General features: G+C 36.2%; 1 protein-coding gene across 3 annotated transcripts in view; it reads left to right on the top strand.

Moving 5' to 3' along the window:
- Window positions 1-19,897, top strand: part of PALS2 (protein associated with LIN7 2, MAGUK p55 family member) — a 132,927-nt gene that overhangs the window by 94,428 nt on the left and 18,602 nt on the right. For 2 of the 3 annotated variants that reach the window (XM_025291279.3, XM_025291280.3), the window contains exons 6-10: window positions 9,425-9,466; window positions 10,941-11,072; window positions 13,974-14,073; window positions 14,403-14,471; window positions 16,011-16,172. In XM_025291279.3, coding sequence (XP_025147064.1) covers window positions 9,425-9,466; window positions 10,941-11,072; window positions 13,974-14,073; window positions 14,403-14,471; window positions 16,011-16,172 — 505 coding nt within the window. The remainder of the gene's footprint in view (window positions 1-9,424; window positions 9,467-10,940; window positions 11,073-13,973; window positions 14,074-14,402; window positions 14,472-16,010; window positions 16,173-19,897) is intronic. The other variant, XM_025291278.3, reaches the window with a different exon arrangement.

Below are 19,897 nucleotides of genomic sequence, written 5' to 3'. Positions count from 1 at the left end.
AGAGTCCAAAAGACTGTTCAATACATCTGTGTCTCTTTTGCTGTCTCGCATACAGGGTTATCGTTACCATCTTTCTAAATTCCATATATGTGCGTTAGTATACTGTATTGGTGTTTTTCTTTCTGGCTTACTTCACTCTGTATAATAGGCTCCAGTTTCATCCACCTCATTAGAACTGATTCAAATGTATTCTTTTTAATGGCTGAGTAATATTCCATTGTGTATATGTACCACAGCCTTTTAGGATTAGTAAATTGGGAACATGAAAGAACCTTCTTAATCTTATATTTTTTTTAAACTAAAACAAACATTATTCTCAATAGTTGACTGTTAGAAGCATTTCTCTTTAAAAATCAGAAACAGGACTTTAAGCTGGTCTTCCTGAGACTACTTGAGTGCCAAGCCCAGGGCCCCTGTGAAGTCCCATTTCCACTCCAAGATGGAAAAAACCCACCATAAAGAGAAACCTGCCAAACTTCAGGCATACTTCTGCATTGGTAAAAAGGAACCACCCTCAGATGATATAACAAATATCTGTTATAACAGATGATAAAAAATCTTCAGTTCTCTTTAAAAAAATTCAGAATAAACATTATCTCTGATTTTAAAGAGGTAAGTATATTTGCAAACCAGTAAGTGATGATTCATTTTAACAGTCCTGATGCTCAGACATTTCTGGCAGCAGTCCATTACCAGCTGTGCTGAGACAAAGCTCCTGACAGAAAAGCCACCCAAATCTTAGACCAGCTTGGTGTCAACAAGCTTTCAGAATCCTGGCAGAAGCTGGGTGGAAAGCCCCACTTGCTATTGGGAAGGAGAGTGATCTTGTTTAGAATTTTGATGAGGCTTCCAACAGTGAGGCAAACAGAACTTCTTTAAAAAAAGAAAGAAAAGAAACTTCAAGAATGTTGACTCCTAAAAAATTTTGTTTAGGATGTAGTTAAATATAGAAACCTGTAGTATTTTAAGTTCTGAGGCTCTTGGGCACTGCTGCTTTTTAAATTTTTGTTTGTACACAATTATTTGTTTGCAATTAATTGAGCCAAAGAAGCCAGAACATAAAGTTTAAAACAAGGGTTAATAATGTCATTGCCTAGTTAAAAAAAATTAAGAACTAGAGAAGGATGTTCATTAGTACCATTTATGTTCAGTATTTTATGGAAAATTCCGTAAGCACAAGAAGACGGAAATAATTATGAAAGCAGAAGATTTGGAAAGAAGAACATAAAATATTATTTTCAAATAATATTTTTTTAACTGAAACCCTCCCCGAACTATAAATTACTAGAAATAATTTAGCAGAATGCTTTGAAATAAGATTAATATACAAAAGTCAGTTTCATTTCTATATGCCATCAGCAGACATCTATAAATGTAACTAAGACATCATTTGTAATAGAGAATGTCACATTTATGTCTAGAAATAACCTAATAAAAATATTCACCTCCATGCACAAAAAAATTAAGATCTAAATAGATATATCATGTTCATGGACAGGAAAACAGTATTATGAAGATATCAATTTTCCTCAGATTGACTTGTAGATTCAGTTAAATTCCAATGAAAATTTCAATAAGATTTTTCATGGTATTTGATAAGATGTATAGCTAAGACACTTGAGGCAGAAAAGCAGAAATAGGGACTTATTATTAATGTGTAGGAATTAAGATATGTGGTATTGGCATAGGATTAGAGAGAATGAGCAGCGGAAGAGAGAGTTCAGAAAGAGATCTACACATATACGTTACTTTGATATCTCACAGAGCTGATATGTCTTTCAGTGAGAAAAAGACTATTCAGTGAAAGTGTTAATTCGTAGGGATAATATGTGAAAATGTGTTCCTATTTACTGTCTGTACACTAATCAAGTAAAGGGGATACATGGTCAGTAAACATGCGAAGAGATATTTAAAATCACAATGTGAGATACCATTTTATACCATTCAGTTGCAAAAAAAAATGTATATGTGAAACTGGACTCTATCTTCTACATTGCTGGTGCCAGTGTAAATTGGTATAACCACGTTGAGGGGGCAAAAGGTTTAGCATTATCAAGGTTGAAAGTTTCCACATACTAAGACATGTAATTTTTTAGAGCAATACGTGTGTAGCTGGAAACATGTTGATAAGCATGTCAGTTCCCCAAAGAGCACATGCATAGAACATAATACTATCTTTTAAAAGTTTTAAATAGCTGTATATTTTTGCAGATTATATATAGGTTTAATAAAACTTACAAAAAGGAAAGCAAAGAATTTGTGAACACAAGATTCAGGATGAGGGTTACCTTTGCTTTGGGGTAGCCAGGGCAATGCAAGGGAATGGAATGTGGCAGGAGGACCGTGTAGGTTTCTAGCTTCTGTTTTATGTGGTAAGCTCATGACTGTTTATTACATTATTAAAACTAACAAAATTAAAAAACAAAAGCAGACCTTGCATGGACCAGTGACTCAAGTGTAGTGTAAATTAAGAATTGTTAGTATGATTCAGATCAGCGTAGGTTTATTTATTTGTTTATACTAACAATGTGACCCACGTATGGTTATTTACTGTATAGGAGTATGAATTGCCTCTCAGAGCTTTTTAAACCAAATGTATAGTTTCCTTGCTGATCTCAAAATATGTTATTTGTATGTGTGCATTTGAGTAGGTGGAATTCATGCACTTTGAAAATCTTTGGGAAAATAGCATATCTGTTATTATCTTAGAGAACTTCTTAGCAACTCTGATCATTGCGTTCACTACCTTGCCACTTACTATACTTATATACTGTTACTTATATGCAGACTCAGGTGGACCTGAAACTATGGTTTGAGGCTGAGAGTGTGTGCACAGCACTTGTACCATGTTCAACCAACACATTACCAAATGAATTACCAGCCTCTTTCTGATTTATGACAAAGGTCATGGTGGAGATGTTTCTCCAGCCTTTCACATTTGATTTCTCTTCTTCTAACTTACCATTTGCACAGGCACAGCATATTTCTGTACAGTATTTTATTTTGTCAGTATTTTGACTTTTTATTTTTACATTTTCAAGATATCTTTGAGGTAAAGTTCATAGAAATAGCATACACTTACATACATTATATGTAATTAATGAATGTGGACATATCTATTATGTACCCATGAAACCGTCAATACAGTCGAGATATAGTGAACATTTCTGTCACCCCTAGAAGTTTTCCTGGGTTCACTGTAATCCTGCCTGCCTGCTCCTTATCCCAACCTTCATGCCAGGCAAGTACTGCTCTTCTGTCACTATAAATTAATTTATATTTTCTGTATTTTTATATAAATGGGTTCATACAACATGAATCCTTTGATTTTGCTTTTTTGTAAAAAAAAAAAAAAACTGACTTCTTTCATTCAGCATAATTATTTAAGAGATTTAACCATGTTTTCATGTGTATCAGTAGTTGATTCCTTCTTATTGACGAGTGGTATTCCATTACATGGCTGTACCACAGTTGGATTTATCCACTAACTGGCTAGTGAACATTTCTGTTGTTTCTAGTTTGGGGCTATTATAAATAAAGATGCTAAACATTTACATGTAAGTCCCTTGAGTAAATACCTAAGACTTGAAGTATTGGGTCATTTGATAGTTGTATATTGAACTTTTAAAGAAATGGCCAAACTATTTTCAAAAGTGGTTGTACCAGTTTACATTTTCACCAGCATTACATGAAAGTTGCAATTACTGCACATCTTCACCAACATTTGGTATGGTCAGTCTTTATAATTTTAGCCATTCTTATAAGGGTGGATGGTGTCTTATGGTGATTTTAATTTGCATTTTCCTAATGATTGCTAATATTGAGCATCTTTTCACGTGCTTATTTGCCATGGTTATGACAACTTTAATGTCTTAAAATCTTTCACCCATTTTTTTATTGAGTTGTTTTTTTCCATTTGTTTAGTTTTGAGAGTTCTTTATGTTTTGATACAAGTACTTTATTGCAATTATGATTTACAAAGACTTTTTCCTAGTGAGAAAGCTTGTCTTCATTCTCTTAGCAGTATAATATGAAGGCAGATGTTCTTGATTTTGATGAAGTCTAATTTGTCCTTTTTTAAATGAATCATGCTTTTTTTCTGTGTAAAAAAAATGTTTGTACAACACAAGTTTATAAAGATTTTCACTTTTAGTTGTATACTCGCATCTTGTTCTATGATCCATTTTCTCTGAATTTTTGTACAGGGGATAAGATATGGATCAAAGAATTGGTTTGGATTTCCTGTTTCTGGTTTTGCATCTGGGTATCCAATTTTTCCAGCTCTGTTTGTTGAAAAACTGTTTCTTTCATTAGATTTGGACATTTTTTGATTGTTTCTACTTCAAGTATTGTTTCTGTTCCTCAATTTCTCCTGCCCTTTGGTGATATATGAGTTATTCATGTTGGGCTCCTTGAAGTTGTCCCGTAGCTCACTAATACTCTTTTCATTTATTCAGTCTTGTTCTCTCCCACTTTTTCATGTTGGACAGTTTCTGTTGCAATGTCTTCACATTTATTATTCTTTTTTTCCCTAAGACATCTAATCTGCTGTTAATCATATTTGGTATACTTTTCATCTCAGATATTTTTGATTTCATCTCTAGAAATTTGAGCTGAATCTTTTTTTCCTTATATCTGCCATGTTTCTACCTAACATGTCGAATCCTTCCTCTAGCTTCTTGAACATATGCTACAATATGTAAAGTTAAAAATAACTATTTTAATGTCCTTGCCTACTAATTCAGTCCTATTTGTCATTTCTGTGTCACTTTTCACTGGTTTATTTTTCTTCATACTTTAGATTGTATTTTCCTGCTTATTTGCATACCTGGTTATTTTTGATTGGCTGCCAGAACTGAATTTTATCTTATTGAGTACTGGATTTTTTTTTATTCTTAGAAATATTCTCAAGCTTTGTTCTAGAATAGTTATAAGGGAGCAGTCAGACACTTTCAGATTTTGTTTTATAAGCTTTGTTAGGTGAAACCAGAGTAAGACTAAGTCTAGGGCGAAACTTGAATACTGAAAGAAAGTGAAAGTGAAATCACTCAGTTGTGTCCGACTCTTTGAGATCCCATGGACTGTAGTCTACCAGGCTTCTCTGTCCATGGGATTTTCCAGGCAAGAGTACTAGAATGGGTTGCCATTTCCTTCTCCAGGGGATCTTCCTGACCCAGGGATCAAACCCAGGTCTCCTGCATTGCAGGCATGAATTACGAAGCTTTTTCATTCACAATGGTGACAGCAGAAACTGTTTGACGTTACATGACCTTCTGATATCTTTGCCCATTAATGCTGCTCTTTACACACCTGGACTAACAGGCAAATTTGGCCTTGGAATACGGAATGAAGCAGGGCAAAGACTAATAGAGTTTTGCCAAAAAAAATGCACTGGTCATAACAAACACCCTCTTCCAACATCACAAGAGAAGACTATACATAGACATCACCAGATGGTCAACACCGAAATCAGATTGATTATATTCTTTGCAGCCAAAGATGGAGAAGCTCTATACAGTCAGCAAAAACAAGACCAGGAGCTGACTGTGGCTCAGACCATGAACTCCTTATTGCCAAATTCAGACTTAAATTGAAGAAAGTAGGGAAAACCACTAGACCATTCAGGTATGACCTAAATCAAATCCCTTATGTTTATACAGTGGAAGTGAGAAATAGATTTAAGGACCTAGATCTGATAGATGGAGTGCCTGATGAACTATGGAATGAGGTTCATGACACTGTACAGGAGACAAGGATCAAGACCATCCCCATGGAAAAGAATTGCAAAAAAGCAAAATGGCTGTCTGGGGAGGCCTTACAAATAGCTGTGAAAAGAAGAGAAGTGAAAAGCAAAGGAGAAAAGGAAAGATATAAACATCTGAATGCAGAGTTCCAAAGAATAGCAAGAAGAGATAAGAAAGCCTTCTTCAGCGATCAATGCAAAGAAATAGAGGAAAACAACGGAATGGGGGGAAAGACTAGAGATGTCTTCAAGAAAATCAGAGATACCAAAGGAACATTTCATGCAAAGATGGGCTCGATAAAGGGCAGAAATGGTATGGACCTAACAGAAGCAGAAGATATTAAGAAGAGGTGGCAAGAATACACAGAAGAACTGTACAAAAAAGATCTTCACGACCCAGATAATCACGATGGTGTGATCACTGACCTAGAGGCAGACATCCTGGAATGTGAAGTCAAGTGGGCCTTAGAAAGCATCACTACGAACAAAGCTAGTGGAGGTGATAGAATTCCAGTTGAGCTATTCCAAATCCTGAAAGATGATGCTGTGAAAGTGCTGCACTCAATATGCCAGCAAATGTGGAAAACTCAGCAGTGGCCACAGGACTGGAAAAGGTCAGTTTTCATTCCAATCCCAAAGAAAAGCAATGCCAAAGAATGCTCAAACTGCCGCACAATTGCACTCATCTCACACGCTAGTAAAGTAATGCTCAAAATTCTCCAAGCCAGGCTTCAGCAGTATGTGAACCGTGAACTTCCTGATGTTCAAGCTGGTTTTAGAAAAGGCAGAGGAACCAGAGATCAAATTGCCAACATCTGCTGGATCATGGAAAAAGCAAGAGAGTTCCAGAAAAACATCTATTTCTGCTTTATTGACTATGCCAAAGCCTTTGACTGTGTGGATCACAATCAACTGTGGAAAATTCTGAAAGAGATGGGAATACCAGACCACCTGATCTGCCTCTTGAGAAATCTGTATGCAGGTCAGGAAGCAACAGTTAGAACTGGACATGGAACAACAGACTGGTTCCAAATAGGAAAAGGAGTACGTCAAGGCTGTATATTGTCACCCTGTTTATTTAACTTATATGCAGAGTACATCATGAGAAACGCTGGACTGGAAGAAACACAAGCTGGAATCAAGATTGCCGGGAGAAATACAATCACCTCAGATATGCAGATGACACCACCCTTATGGCAGAAAGTGAAGAGGAGCTCAAAAGCCTCTTGATGAAAGTGAAAGTGGAGAGTGAAAAAGTTGGCTTAAAGCTCAACATTCAGAAAATGAAGATCATGGCATCCGGTCCCATCACTTCATGGGAAATAGATATGGAAACAGTGTCAAACTTTATTTTTCTGGGCTCCAAAATCACTGCAGATGGTGACTGCAGCCATGAAATTAAAAGACGCTTACTCCTTGGAAGGAAAGTTATGACCAACCTAGATAGCATATTCAAAAGCAGAGACATTACTTTGCCAACAGAGGTTCGTGTAGTCAAGGCTATGGTTTTTCCTGTGGTCATGTATGGATGTGAGAGTTGGACTGTGAAGAAGGCTGAGCGCCGAAGAATTGATGCTTTTGAACTGTGGTGTTGGAGAAGACTCTTGAGAGTCCCTTGGACTGCAAGGAGATCCACCCAGTCCATTCTGAAGGAGATCAGCCCTGGGATTTCTTTGGAAGGAATGATGCTAAAGCTGAAACTCTAGGTCTTTGGCCACCTCATGCAAAGGGTTGACTCATTGGAAAAGACTCTGATGCTGGGAGGGATTGGGGGCAAGGGGAGAAGGGGACGACAGAGGATGAGATGGCTGGATGGCATCACTGACTCAGTGGACGTGAGTCTGAGTGAACTCTGGGAGTTGGTGATGGACAGGGAGGCCTGGCGTGCTGCGATTCATGGGGTCTCAAAGAGATGGACACGACTGAGCGACTGATCTGATTACCTGATTAGTATTCAGCTGAACCTGGAAGGAGTCCTCTGCAGTTCTCAAATTATTTCTCTGGGCAATCTTTCCTTACTGTTGCTCTTTTCTGTGCCCTGTGGCCATTTTGATAGCCCTGGTCACTCAGCTCATCTCCTCAAGGTGGAGACCGTCAGGCTTCTACCTAGAGTCCCCCTTCCTGCATTGCACCTGGAAACTTTTTCTCTGCAGTTAGTTGGGGCAGTGGTAAAGTTCATCTTGTTTGTTTCCATTTTTTTAAGGATCACTGTCTTTGTAGTCTGATGTCTTGACAAACATTTCATATATTTTGTCCAATATTTTAGTTGTCTCAGGTTAGAGAATGGGTCCTTGTTACTTCATTTTAGTCAGAAGGGGGAGTTATTTTATCTTTACTTTCATTACCATAAGACTTTAGTTTTCATTTAGAAGGTTCTAAGAGTCAAGAAGTAAGAATACATATTCCGTTGAAATCTCTCTCCTAATCCACTACCAGTCTAGTCCTCACTTCCTATTGTTAAACAATTAGATTGCTTCCAATCACTTGTGATTAAGAAATAATCAATAGTTAATAGTCTTCTATGTAAGTCATTTTGCGTATATCTGAGTTAACACTGCTGTTGAGTACATTCCCAGAGATGGATTACTAGGTCAGAAATTTTTTGTAATTTTGATAGCTGTTGATTGCTAAATTGGCCTCTCAAGGGATTAAATCAATTTTTCCACCCACCTGTTAGGACTGTGGGTCAATTGGCATTTTCCTATCTACAGAATGTTGTCAGATATTTGGATCCCTGCTAATGTGATGGGAGGAAAATGTTACTATAATATAGTTTTAATTTGTATTTATACTCTGAGTGAGGTTAACATTGCTTCCTGGCTTAAAAGCCACTTTCTTTTTTTGATTCTAACTCCTTTAGATTGTTGATCACTTAGTTCTGTTAGTGATTAGAATATGAGATTGAAATATTTTAGCAGATTGTGTTTAGTCACTTCTTAACCAATAAACAGTTAACATCCATAGCTTATTAGTGAAACATTTTTAAGTGTGCTTAATAAAATATAATTGTACAAAATCTAGTCAAATCTCTATGATTTAAAGGCCATTGCAAAATGTTTAGATCAAAGGTTGGAGTTAATTGATTTTTCAGACAAATTTTCAAAGGTCAGAGTAAAACTAATATAATCTGAGTATTTGAAGCATAAGAGTAATGTCCCAAAGCTAATTTGGTTAATGAGAAAAATGAGAATTGTTTCTTCTAGAAATCATTTACATTTGAGAGATGTGGTTTGTTTCACAAATGATGATATTTCCAACACCTTTTGATGGGAGTAGGGAAGTGAATATTTGAAATTTGGGCTAACTGAGAAAGTCTAAGCCTTTTGTTACAAGTATATTCTGACCCACAGATAAGACCAATAGACACATTCATGGTTAGATGATAGGATTCTCTTACTATTCATCCAGTACAGCTTTTATGAGAAATAAGGAGTATCCAAGTTTTTTTTTTTTTTTTACGACTTTTACATATCCCTCCTTCATCTTTACCTCATCTCTGCTAACTTTTGCTTCTATCATTTATAATTTTCAGATATTATACCCTTTGGACATTTAATTAGGGAAGTAGTTGCTTTACCAAGTGAATGAAATGAAAAGGGGCCAGTAGTTTGTTTCTATTTATTTAATTTATTATCAATTTAAAGTCTGGCTTTATTTATGCAATGAAAAATATATTTTTAGAGTTGCATCAGTATGGAGAGGCATCCAGCACACGTCCGTCAGGTATGGTGTCATTCCAGGACATTTCGTGGTACTCCGTGTTTGTCTAATTAGCCAACTAAATTTACCTAATTACACTTAATCATTTTGGGTTTTATCCATTGCCAAACCACTGAGCTGCATGCCATTGTCAAGTTTGCCAATTGTCACATTTTAGCGATCATAATACTGTTTGTATGCTTGCTTTGTAGATATTTCTAAAATTGCGTATCAGGAAAAAAATTACTGGCTTATTGATTTTTTTTTAAGCATTAATATTTAGCCTTTCAAAAGTTATTGAAAATATTCTGAATGCTTTGTATCAAAATCATCTAATTGTAAATAACTAAAATTTTGTCATGTTTCAAATTTAATTATTTTTAAATTATTTTAATATTCGTCTATCACATTACATTTTACTACACTAATAATGTAATGATCTACTTGTGCTATTTGAAAATCCTGTTTGGTTATATTTATAGAAGTATTGATAAACATAGGAAAGTAACATTATTATTTTGACTAATTATGTGCTCTCCTGCTCTTTAGTTTACCTGCTGATTAATGCTTAGTCAGTTCTCTAGAAGATAAAATTTAAATTTCTATAAATATGCCTGGAAGAGGTCTGTAGTAAGAAAGTAATTGGTCTGAACTTGCCATTGAATACTGAAAATGCTTTTAACCTAACTAGAATTCAAAATTAAATAAACTAAATATTTTGGATATTGGAGATCATAACTAACCATGCTAATTGACATAGTTATATTAATAAAACAGATTTAAAAGAAATTTGCATAGTTACATGAATTTAAATTGGAAATAGCTTCAAGGGTTTTTTAGTATTTGTCTTACTATTAATTTGATGCTGATCATTTACATCAAAGCAGGATAATTCCAGAAAACTATTTTCCTCACAACTTTTGGCCATTGTGAATCTATGTGACTAAAAATATATGTTATTACCAGGGATGAAAGTTTGTTTTTTTAAAAAAAAGGTTACTGACTGTATTTCAGGTCTGATTTCAACATGAACCTTTATTGTTTAATTTTGGCTTTAGGAACCTTTCAAAAAGTCATTCCTACTATATCTGAAACATATGACCTAACTGCATATATTAGTTCAGGATGTTAATTAGAAAGTGTCATTTACTTACATAAAAATTATGCACTGTTGGTTGGACAATCATCTGAAAAGATTGGGAGAAAGTAAGAAAGCCAGAAAGGTGGAAGAAAACAATTGTTAAACTGTTAAGATTAGAAGTTAAAGATAGAAACAAAAATTTAATGTAGTACTAATGTTTATTTCCTGTTTTGTTTTCTGATACCAAATTATTAATGTTCTAATAACTTTATATTTAAGAAAAACAAGTTCCTTAGCTGAAGTACTAAATATATTATCATTTACATTATCAATTAATTTGCAGTGCTTTGAAAAAGATTTCCAAAAACCAGTGACAAATGGTACATTTCTAGTATTTTTAATTGTGCTGTGTTTTAGGTATTTGTGAAATGTCATTTTGATTATAATCCATACAATGATAACCTGATACCCTGCAAAGAAGCAGGATTGAAGTTTTCAAAAGGAGAAATTCTTCAGATTGTAAACAGAGAAGACCCAAACTGGTGGCAGGTTAGTACGCTTCTCAAAATTTCTTCACCTGCTTTCTTATTTTCAATCTTAGATCTGACCAATATCTGAATATTCAGGAGGAAAGTATTATTATTTGTTCTAGTGATTTTTTTTTTCCCTGCATGAACAGCTCCTGCTTCATGGCTATTAATTTTGTGGACAGAAGACCAAATTGAGAGGGACTTTGTGAGCAGCTGTTAATAAATTCAGTATTAACTAGCCTGTGGTTTAGAGACTAGACCAGTCGGTTCTTCCACATAAGATTATAGTAAAATATAGCACTCAGCCAGAACAACTCCCCTGAGGTCATCCCTTTTCAGTGTTTGTTTTAGCTAGAAGTCTTTACTGTGGGTAGAGTAGTCTTCCTCTTGTCTCCTCTCACTGTATGTATGTTCATGACAAATAAAATTTAATTTCTTTAATTCTTGAATCTATTTGCCCACCTCAGTTATTGAGAGTTGAAGGTTTGCTTTATCATCTGTGTTGTTTGGTTTTGGATTAAAATCTGTGTATATAGAAAGGGATATGTGTTACCACTGTCTTTTCCCCCTCCATTTTTCAGAAGATGTGTGTGATAGTCTTCTTGTTTTTCCTTTTCACTGATACAGCTTTCAGAAGTCTCTAGCAGCAGTAATAAGTCTGTTTTTGTAATTGCTTACAGAGACTAACAACCAGAACTGGAGAAACAAAGTCTAAAATTCCTTGAACTGTCAAAGTAAAAGAGAGTCTCATTAAGGAGCAAGGTGTGAGCGGGAAGGACCTGGGATCCACACTGAACTCTGAATTAAACTGAGATATTAGAAACTCAGGGCTTCCCTGGTGGCTCAGACCATAAAGAATCTGACTGCAACACAGGAGACCCAGGTTCAGTTCCTGGGTCTGGAAAATCTCCTGAAGAAGGGAATGGCAGCCCACTCCAGTATTCTTGCCTGGAGAATTCCATGGCCAGAGGAGCCTGGCAGGGTACAGTCCATGGGGTCACTAAGAGTCGGATACCACTGAGCAACTAAACTTTCATTAGTAACTCAAATTAACTCTAATAAGTTATATTGACTTCTGAGGGGGGATGAATTATAACAATAAGAACAATCTTACTAATATGTCCTTCAAATTAAGACATTATAATGTATAAGTGTACTGTGTGGTGAGAGAACTAAGAAATGAGTAAACAGAATCCATGAGTTCAAGAGGTTTCAACTGAATTTCTTAGAACTCTCATCTAAAAATGTCTGCTTTCTATGGGCAGTTTCCTTTGTTGAACTTTCCCAAGTTTCTTTTTTACCCCCTTCTCTCTGAATGCCATCTCTTAGTTTTCTTCTAACCCTGTCAGCATTATCTGTCTTTTCCTGCATTTTTGTCATCTGTTACTCAAAATGTATTTTTTCAAGATTTTAATTGCTAAAAATAATACTAGATTTTTCTGTTCTAGTTGTAAGGATAAAGTCACTAACATTGTGTGATAAGCCAGTATCTCTAGTAGCCAGTTCTCCAGCCACTGTTTTGAAATACTTTGGGTTTCAGTTTAAAAGTTAAGTTTTTTTTAATTGATTTATTTTTTATTGAAGAATAATTGCTTTACAGAATTTTGCTGTTTTCTGTCAAACCTCAACATGAATCAGCCATAAGTATACATATATCCCCTCTCTTTTGAAGCTCCCTCCCAAATCCCTCCCTATCCCACTGCTCCAGCCCGACACAGAGCCCCTGTTTCATTTTCCTGAGGCATACAGCAAATTCCCATATCTATTTTACATATGGTAGTGTAAGTTTTCTTGTTACTCTTTGCATACATCTCACCCTCTCCTCCCCTCTCCCATGTTCATAAGTCTGTTCTCTATGTATATTTCTCCACTGTTGCCCTGTAAATAAATTCTTCAGTACCATTTTTCTAGATTCCATATAAATGTGTTAGAATATGGTATTTATCTTTCTGACTCACTTCACTCTGTATAATAGGTTCTAAGTTCATCCACCTCATTAGAACTGACTCAAATGTGTTCCTTTTTATAGCTGAGTAATATTCCATTGTGTAGATGTACCACAACTTCTTTATCCGTTCATCTGTTGATGGGCATCTAGGTTGCTTCCATGTTCTAGCTATTGTAAATAGTGCTGCAATGAACAATGGGATACATGAGTCTTTATATGCCTAGGAGTGGGATTGCTGGGTCATATGGTGGTTTTATTCCTAGTTTTTAAGGAATCTCCATACCGTCTTCCATAGTGGCTGTATCAATTTACATTCCCACCAACAGTGCAAGAGCGTTCCCTTTTCTCTACATCCTCTCCAGCATTTATTGTTTGTAGACTTTTTGATGATGGCCATTCTGAACAGTGTGAGGTGATATCTCATTGTAGTTTTGATTTGCATTTCTCTAATAATGAGCGAAGTAGGTGAAGTTTTACCCGTTTTAAACTTATTCTTCCTCTCAGGATATTCAGATTCCTGGCAGCGTGAATTAAACCCTCCACTCTGTTCTCGAAGTGCTGTCTGTCCCCGCCCCCCACTTTTGATTTGGCCTCAGGAAATACCATTGTAGTAGGATTAATATGATGGCAAACACCTAACTAACAAGTGCTAACACAGAGAACAGCATTTATTCCTTTCCATTCCCTCTAGTTTAGTGTTATAAATAAGAAGGTATTAGTAATTTAAAGATCCTGTATGCTTTTGTATTTTGGTCTTAAAATTTCACTACCGGGTGGCATTCTGGTTAGGTGCCCATTGATTCCTCAGTACTAAGGTCTTTCAGTATCCTGACAGTGCCATGCACTTAAATATCAAGGTCCGTTTCTTAAGAGCAGACTTTTTTTTTTAACTGACTACTGCTTGTCCTGCTTATTAGAATGTTGTCTCAAATTTTAGTCGCTGATATATACAATTCATTAATTTGATTCTAGGCTAGCCATGTCAAAGAGGGAGGAAGTGCTGGTCTCATTCCAAGCCAGTTCCTGGAAGAGAAGAGAAAGGCCTTTGTTAGAAGAGACTGGGATAATTCAGGTGAGGAACTCGACACAATAAGTAACAAGTAGCCCTTTGTGGCCACATTTTCTTACCTCTTTCATCTGAATTAGCAGATGAATTTATTTAAAATATATCTAGAGTCAATATCTGCTTCATTGTATCGCTCTCAAAAATAAACTTTTTGATCGCTTTCTGCCACCTGCTGGTATTACATCAGAATTCAGTGGCTCAGCTCACCCCTGCCCATTTCGGCTCTGTAGGATGCAACCCTGGGAAGATAATTCTCCCAGCCCTATAGAATACCACAGGGCAATGTATATATTCCAACATACCGTTTAAGTTGTATTTGCCTTGTCATCCTTCAGGACCTTTTTGTGGAACAATAAGTAGCAAAAAAAAGAAAAAGATGATGTATCTCACAACCAGAAACGCAGGTATGTTTTAAATACTTTTTTGAGAAGTCCAAGTGAACTATGAAACAGCTTTATCATTAGTGTGGCATATGTTCTAAATGTATAATTTTAAATGAATGAATTCATATTAGTACCCAATTGCAAGGAACTGCAATATGGACACTCAGTGCAGTAATATATAGGCATTATTTAAATCCTGATATACATGCTTGTACTATCACCAGTGTGCTTTATTTTATGAGCATAATTTACAGTAAAATGAATTCATTAAGATTTATGCTTGTATTAATGAAGGAACAATGTGACAATTGAAACTATTTTTTTAAGAACTTTGACAGGAACTTATGTGTTATTTCTGCAGAACAAAATCCCTTTTTATGACTATGTTAAAAGTGTTATGATTAATGGCAAACATATTCTACCATAACATTATCCATGATACTTTTGGAGAAACAGTACTGGACCAAACAAATCTTAGCCTGATCTAATAGGATTCTTTCTTAAATTTTTTAGATTTAAAGACAGATAAATATGACACCCACCAGTTACTCTTTTCAATTGTAGAGGCTTCTAAGAGTGACATGCAGCTCTTTGAATCAGAAGGCTCTAGCGACTCTGATTCAAAGACTCAAAAGAACTGATCATTGTAAAGTGCTTTCTTGACTTTAGAGCTTCCTCTATGCTGGTAATAAACTAAACAGCACACTCTAAAGAAAATAATGTAATGACATATTGCAATAATAATAATAATATAATAAAGGGAAAATAGACTCTCCCTTAACATACTGTGGAGAAATTGTGCAAAGAAAGTGTTGCTATTAAGATAATAACCTAAGGAAGAAGTGTTGTTATTATAGATTGAGAGTCATAGCCATAATAATAGGTAATATAATATTTCAAATTCTCTTTGGCTTTATTTTTCATTAAATACATATACTTAAAGCTTTCTTGCAAAATGGAAAATTTTTCATTTTCCCATTGATTGTAATTTTGGAAGGTGTTTCTACTGAAAATGATTAGGATCAATGTTTTATTTTATACATAAATTTAGAATCTTAATATTTAAATGTTATGTTGCCTGTATGCATTTTATTAATCAAACTGATATTTGCAGAGTTTACCACACAGTATTTATTCATTTATATCACTGATGGGATACTCATTCTATGAAACTTAGTTAAGCAGCTACTCTAGGTATACAGCTATCCTTCCTATTTGATATGCACTTTTTAGTGGAATAGATTACATAAACTAATTTGCAATTTGATTATATTAACTAATTATTTCTACTGATGAATTGTGAAGAAACAAGTTTTAATGGATAATCTGTCTTATAAGGATAAAGCAAGGACACTTTTTTAGCTTTGTTAGATTTTTAAGGCAAAAGGATGGAAGCAGATGTTTAAATCAGAATACAAAATAATTTATTGTACTTTACCAAATTTATTTTTAAAAATCTATGCTAAGTCAGTACAGTTCAGGTGATACTTCACTATCAAAACAGCTAAAACATCACTGAACAGAACCGAATATGATGTTTTCCTATTTCCTTACATTTAGAATTCGATCGTCATGAAATCCAGATATACGAGGAGGTAGCCAAAATGCCTCCCTTCCAGAGAAAGACGTTAGTATTGATAGGAGCTCAAGGTGTGGGCCGAAGAAGCTTGAAAAACAGGTTCATAGTGTTAAATCCCACTAGGTTTGGAACCACAGTGCCATGTAAGTCTTCTGCATTTCCTTTGCTATTTGATTTGGAACGAAAGGATGTGTGTGCCGGCAGGGGGGCCAAGGTGGGGGGTAGGAATTACTATTATTTTATTCCCAAGGAATTTCTGATTATGCCAATGGAAATGAAAGAGCAAATGATACTGAAAGCTCGACAACTCGACAGCTGTCTTGAAATAGCAGTGAAATAGCACGGTAGCCTCTGTCAGCTTGCTGCCTGGTGGCAGTCACTTCTCCAGACTCTTCAATCCGGTAATGTTCATTAAATGCAGGTATTAAAAGTTGTGGCAAAATTAACATTAGCTTTGTATTTTCTTGTATGATTGACATATATTTGAAAAGTTGTGTTTTTCACTTATTTTATTGTAAAGAAAAGGGGGAAAGATGCTGGATCCTCTGACACTCCCAATGTCGCAGTCCCTTTGTGAATTTGTGTGTTCTGGCTTATAGGTCTCATTCCTTCAAGGTCATGAGCCTGCTTTTTGATAGCACATCAAAAGAGATTCTTCTTCCAGAGCAAGCAAGATTAATTAAGTTCACATATTTATTTCTGTATAAAATACATGATGGGAAGTACAAGCATTTTATGTACAAGCATTACTCATTTTATCATCTTTGCATTCTTTCTCCATTCATACATTTACAAGGAAAGTTAAATAATGTCAAAAGCATGCTTGATGAGAATGGAGTTAGAGCAAGGAGTTAAATGATATATCTGCCTTAGTATAAGGACTACTATACATGTGTCTTTATGTCTTCATCTTGGAGATATATGAGCCTTTACTTAAGGGAACTTATCTCTTCCCTGAATATAAGCCAGTTTTGCCTTTGTAACTCCGGTTTCTGTGCTTCCATTGCTGACAAGCCCCGTTTTGATTCACATAGAATTTCTGTAGATGTTTTAATTCCTTTAAGCTTTCCAAGTCAGGTCTTAGCCTGACATCACTCCATCTCTTTCAGATGAGTTTTAGGGTGTCTCTCCTTTCATCCAGTATGCTTAGACATTCAGTTCTCAGTAACCCTGTTGCTAGCATTCTTAGGGGTGTTGTTTGTAATCCCTTTAGGGCTTGAGTTGCATTGTATACACTGTAAATCAGTAAATCAGACAAATCCTAGTTAAATAGTTAACAAAATAAAAATCTCACTGTGACCAGAGTATTTTAAAGTATTTTGTTTTCTGTTTTTATCAAATTAATGCATGTAGCATATTTTAATTTAGTTCTTAAAAATATATAATGAAAAATAACCCCATTGTCTTCTACCTAGTTACCAGAAACAGTCACTTTTCAATCTTTCTGGTATTTCTTCTGTTAGTCCTCCATATGTTTTAATAATATCTTAATTCTGCTGTTTCTTGCTCTATCCAGTGGGTAGGCCTTATCTACTGTCTTCCTGAGTGTCCTCCCAATATAAAGATAGCTCTTAGTTCAGTTCAGTTGCTCAGTCGTGTCCGACTCTTTGCAACCCCATGAATCGCAGCACGCCAGGCCTCCCTGTCCATCACCAACTCCCGGAGTTCACCCAGACTCACATCCATCGAGTCAGTGATGCCATCAGCCATCTCATCCTCTGTCGTCCCCTTCTCCTCCTGCCCCCAATCCCTCCCAGCATCAGAGTCTTTTCCAATGAGTCAACTCTTCGCATGAGGTGGCCAAAGTACTGGAGTTTCAGCTTTAGCATCATTCCTTCCAAAGAAATCCCAAGGCTAATCTCCTTCAGAATGGACTGGTTGGATCTCCTTGCAGTCCAAGGGACTCGCAAGAGTCTTCTCCAACACCACAGTTCAAAAGCATCAATTCTTCGGTGCTCAGCCTTCTTCACAGTCCAACTCTCACATCCATACATGACCACAGGAAAAACCATAGCCTTGACTAGACGAACCTTTGTTGGCAAAGTAATGTCTCTGCTTTTGAATATGCTATCTAGCTTGGTCATAACTTTCCTTCCAAGGAGTAAGCGTCTTTTAATTTCATGGCTGCAGTCACCATCTGCAGTGACTTTGGAGCCCAGAAAAATAAAGTCTGACACTGTTTCCACTGTTTCCCCATCTATTTCCCATGAAGTGATGGGACCAGATACCATGATCTTCATTTTCTGAATGTTGAGCTTTAAGCCAACTTTTTCACTCTCCTCTTTCACTTTCATCCAGAGGCTTTTGAGTTCCTCCTCACTTTCTGCCATAAGGGTGGTGTCATCTGCATATCTGAGGTGATTGATATTTCTCCCGGCAATCTTGATTCCAGCTTGTGCTTCTTCCAGCCCAGCGTTTCTCATGAGGTACTCTGCATAGAAGTTAAATAAACAGGGTGACAATATACAGCCTTGACGTACTCCTTTTCCTATTTGGAACCAGTCTGTTGTTCCATGTCCAGTTCTAACTGTTGCTTCCTGACCTGCATACACATTTTTCAAGAGGCAGGTCAGGTGGTCTGGTATTCCCATCTCTTTCAGAATTTTCCACAGTTGATTGTGATCCACACAGTCAAAGGCTTTGGCATAGTCAATAAAGCAGAAATAGATGTTTTTCTGGAACTCTCTTGCTTTTTCCATGATCCAGCAGATGTTGGCAATTTGATCTCTGGTTCCTCTGCCTTTTCTAAAACCAGCTTGAACGTCAGGAAGTTCACGGTTCACATATTGCTGAAGTCTGGCTTGGAGAATTTTGAGCATTACTTTACTAGCGTGTGAGATGAGTGCAATTGTGCGGTAGTTTGAGCATTCTTTGGCATTGCCTTTCTTTGGGATTGGAATGAAAACTGACCTTTTCCAGTCCTGTGGCCACTGCTGAGTTTTCCACATTTGCTGGCATATTGAGTGCAGCACTTTCACAGCATCATCTTTCAGGATTTGGAATAGCTCAACTGGAATTCCATCACCTCCACTAGCTTTGTTCGTAGTGATGCTTTCTAAAGCCCACTTGACTTCACATTCCAGGATGTCTGCCTCTAGGTCAGTGATCACACCATCGTGATTATCTGGGCCAGTCAATCTTTGTTTTAATACAAAACTATATGCATGAATTATGACAGAATTCATGCATATAGTTTCATATTAAAACAAAGACTGGCTTATTCGGTAAGTCACGCATTTTTCTTGGAGACCTCAGTCTCACAAGCCTCAGTCTTCCTGCTTCAGTGAGGACTACACACACTCCTCTCTGTCTATCCCACGTTAGCATAAGGATGTTTCCCTTTATTGTTGTCCTGAGTTGAAGCTATGGCTTCTGGTTCCCATTCTTTTTCTTTCTTGGTTTATTGCATTGTTTTGCTGCGGCACATCACTTGCCGCTTGACAGGAAATGGTGTATGGATGTTAATTTTTGGATCTTTGTGTTTGAAGTTGTATATTTTTTGCCCTGTATTTGATTAATTGAGAATAGAAAGTCTAAATTGTAATACTGAAAAGATGTTACTCTTGAATCCAGTTTGGTTAAAAAGTCTGTTGTTCAGTCACCAGGTCATGTCCAACTCTTTGAGACCCCGTAGACTGCAGCACACCAGGCTTCCCTGCTCCTCACTGTCTCCCAGAATTTGCCCAAGTTCATGTCCATTGAATCAGTGATGCCATATAATCAATTTATCCTCCGTTGCCCTCTTCTTCTTCTGCTTTCATTCTTTCCCAGCATCAGGGTCTTTTAAGAAGTCTAGGACGTCATTCTAATTTTTGTTCTTTCATAAATGACCTGATTTTCCTTCAGAGTCTTTTTATTTTGTTGGCTT

This window comes from Bubalus bubalis, chromosome 8 (assembly GCF_019923935.1).
Source record: "Bubalus bubalis isolate 160015118507 breed Murrah chromosome 8, NDDB_SH_1, whole genome shotgun sequence".
Lineage (NCBI taxonomy): Eukaryota > Metazoa > Chordata > Mammalia > Artiodactyla > Bovidae > Bubalus > Bubalus bubalis.
Note: the sequence above shows the minus strand (reverse complement) of the source record. Positions and strands in the feature narration are given on the sequence as shown.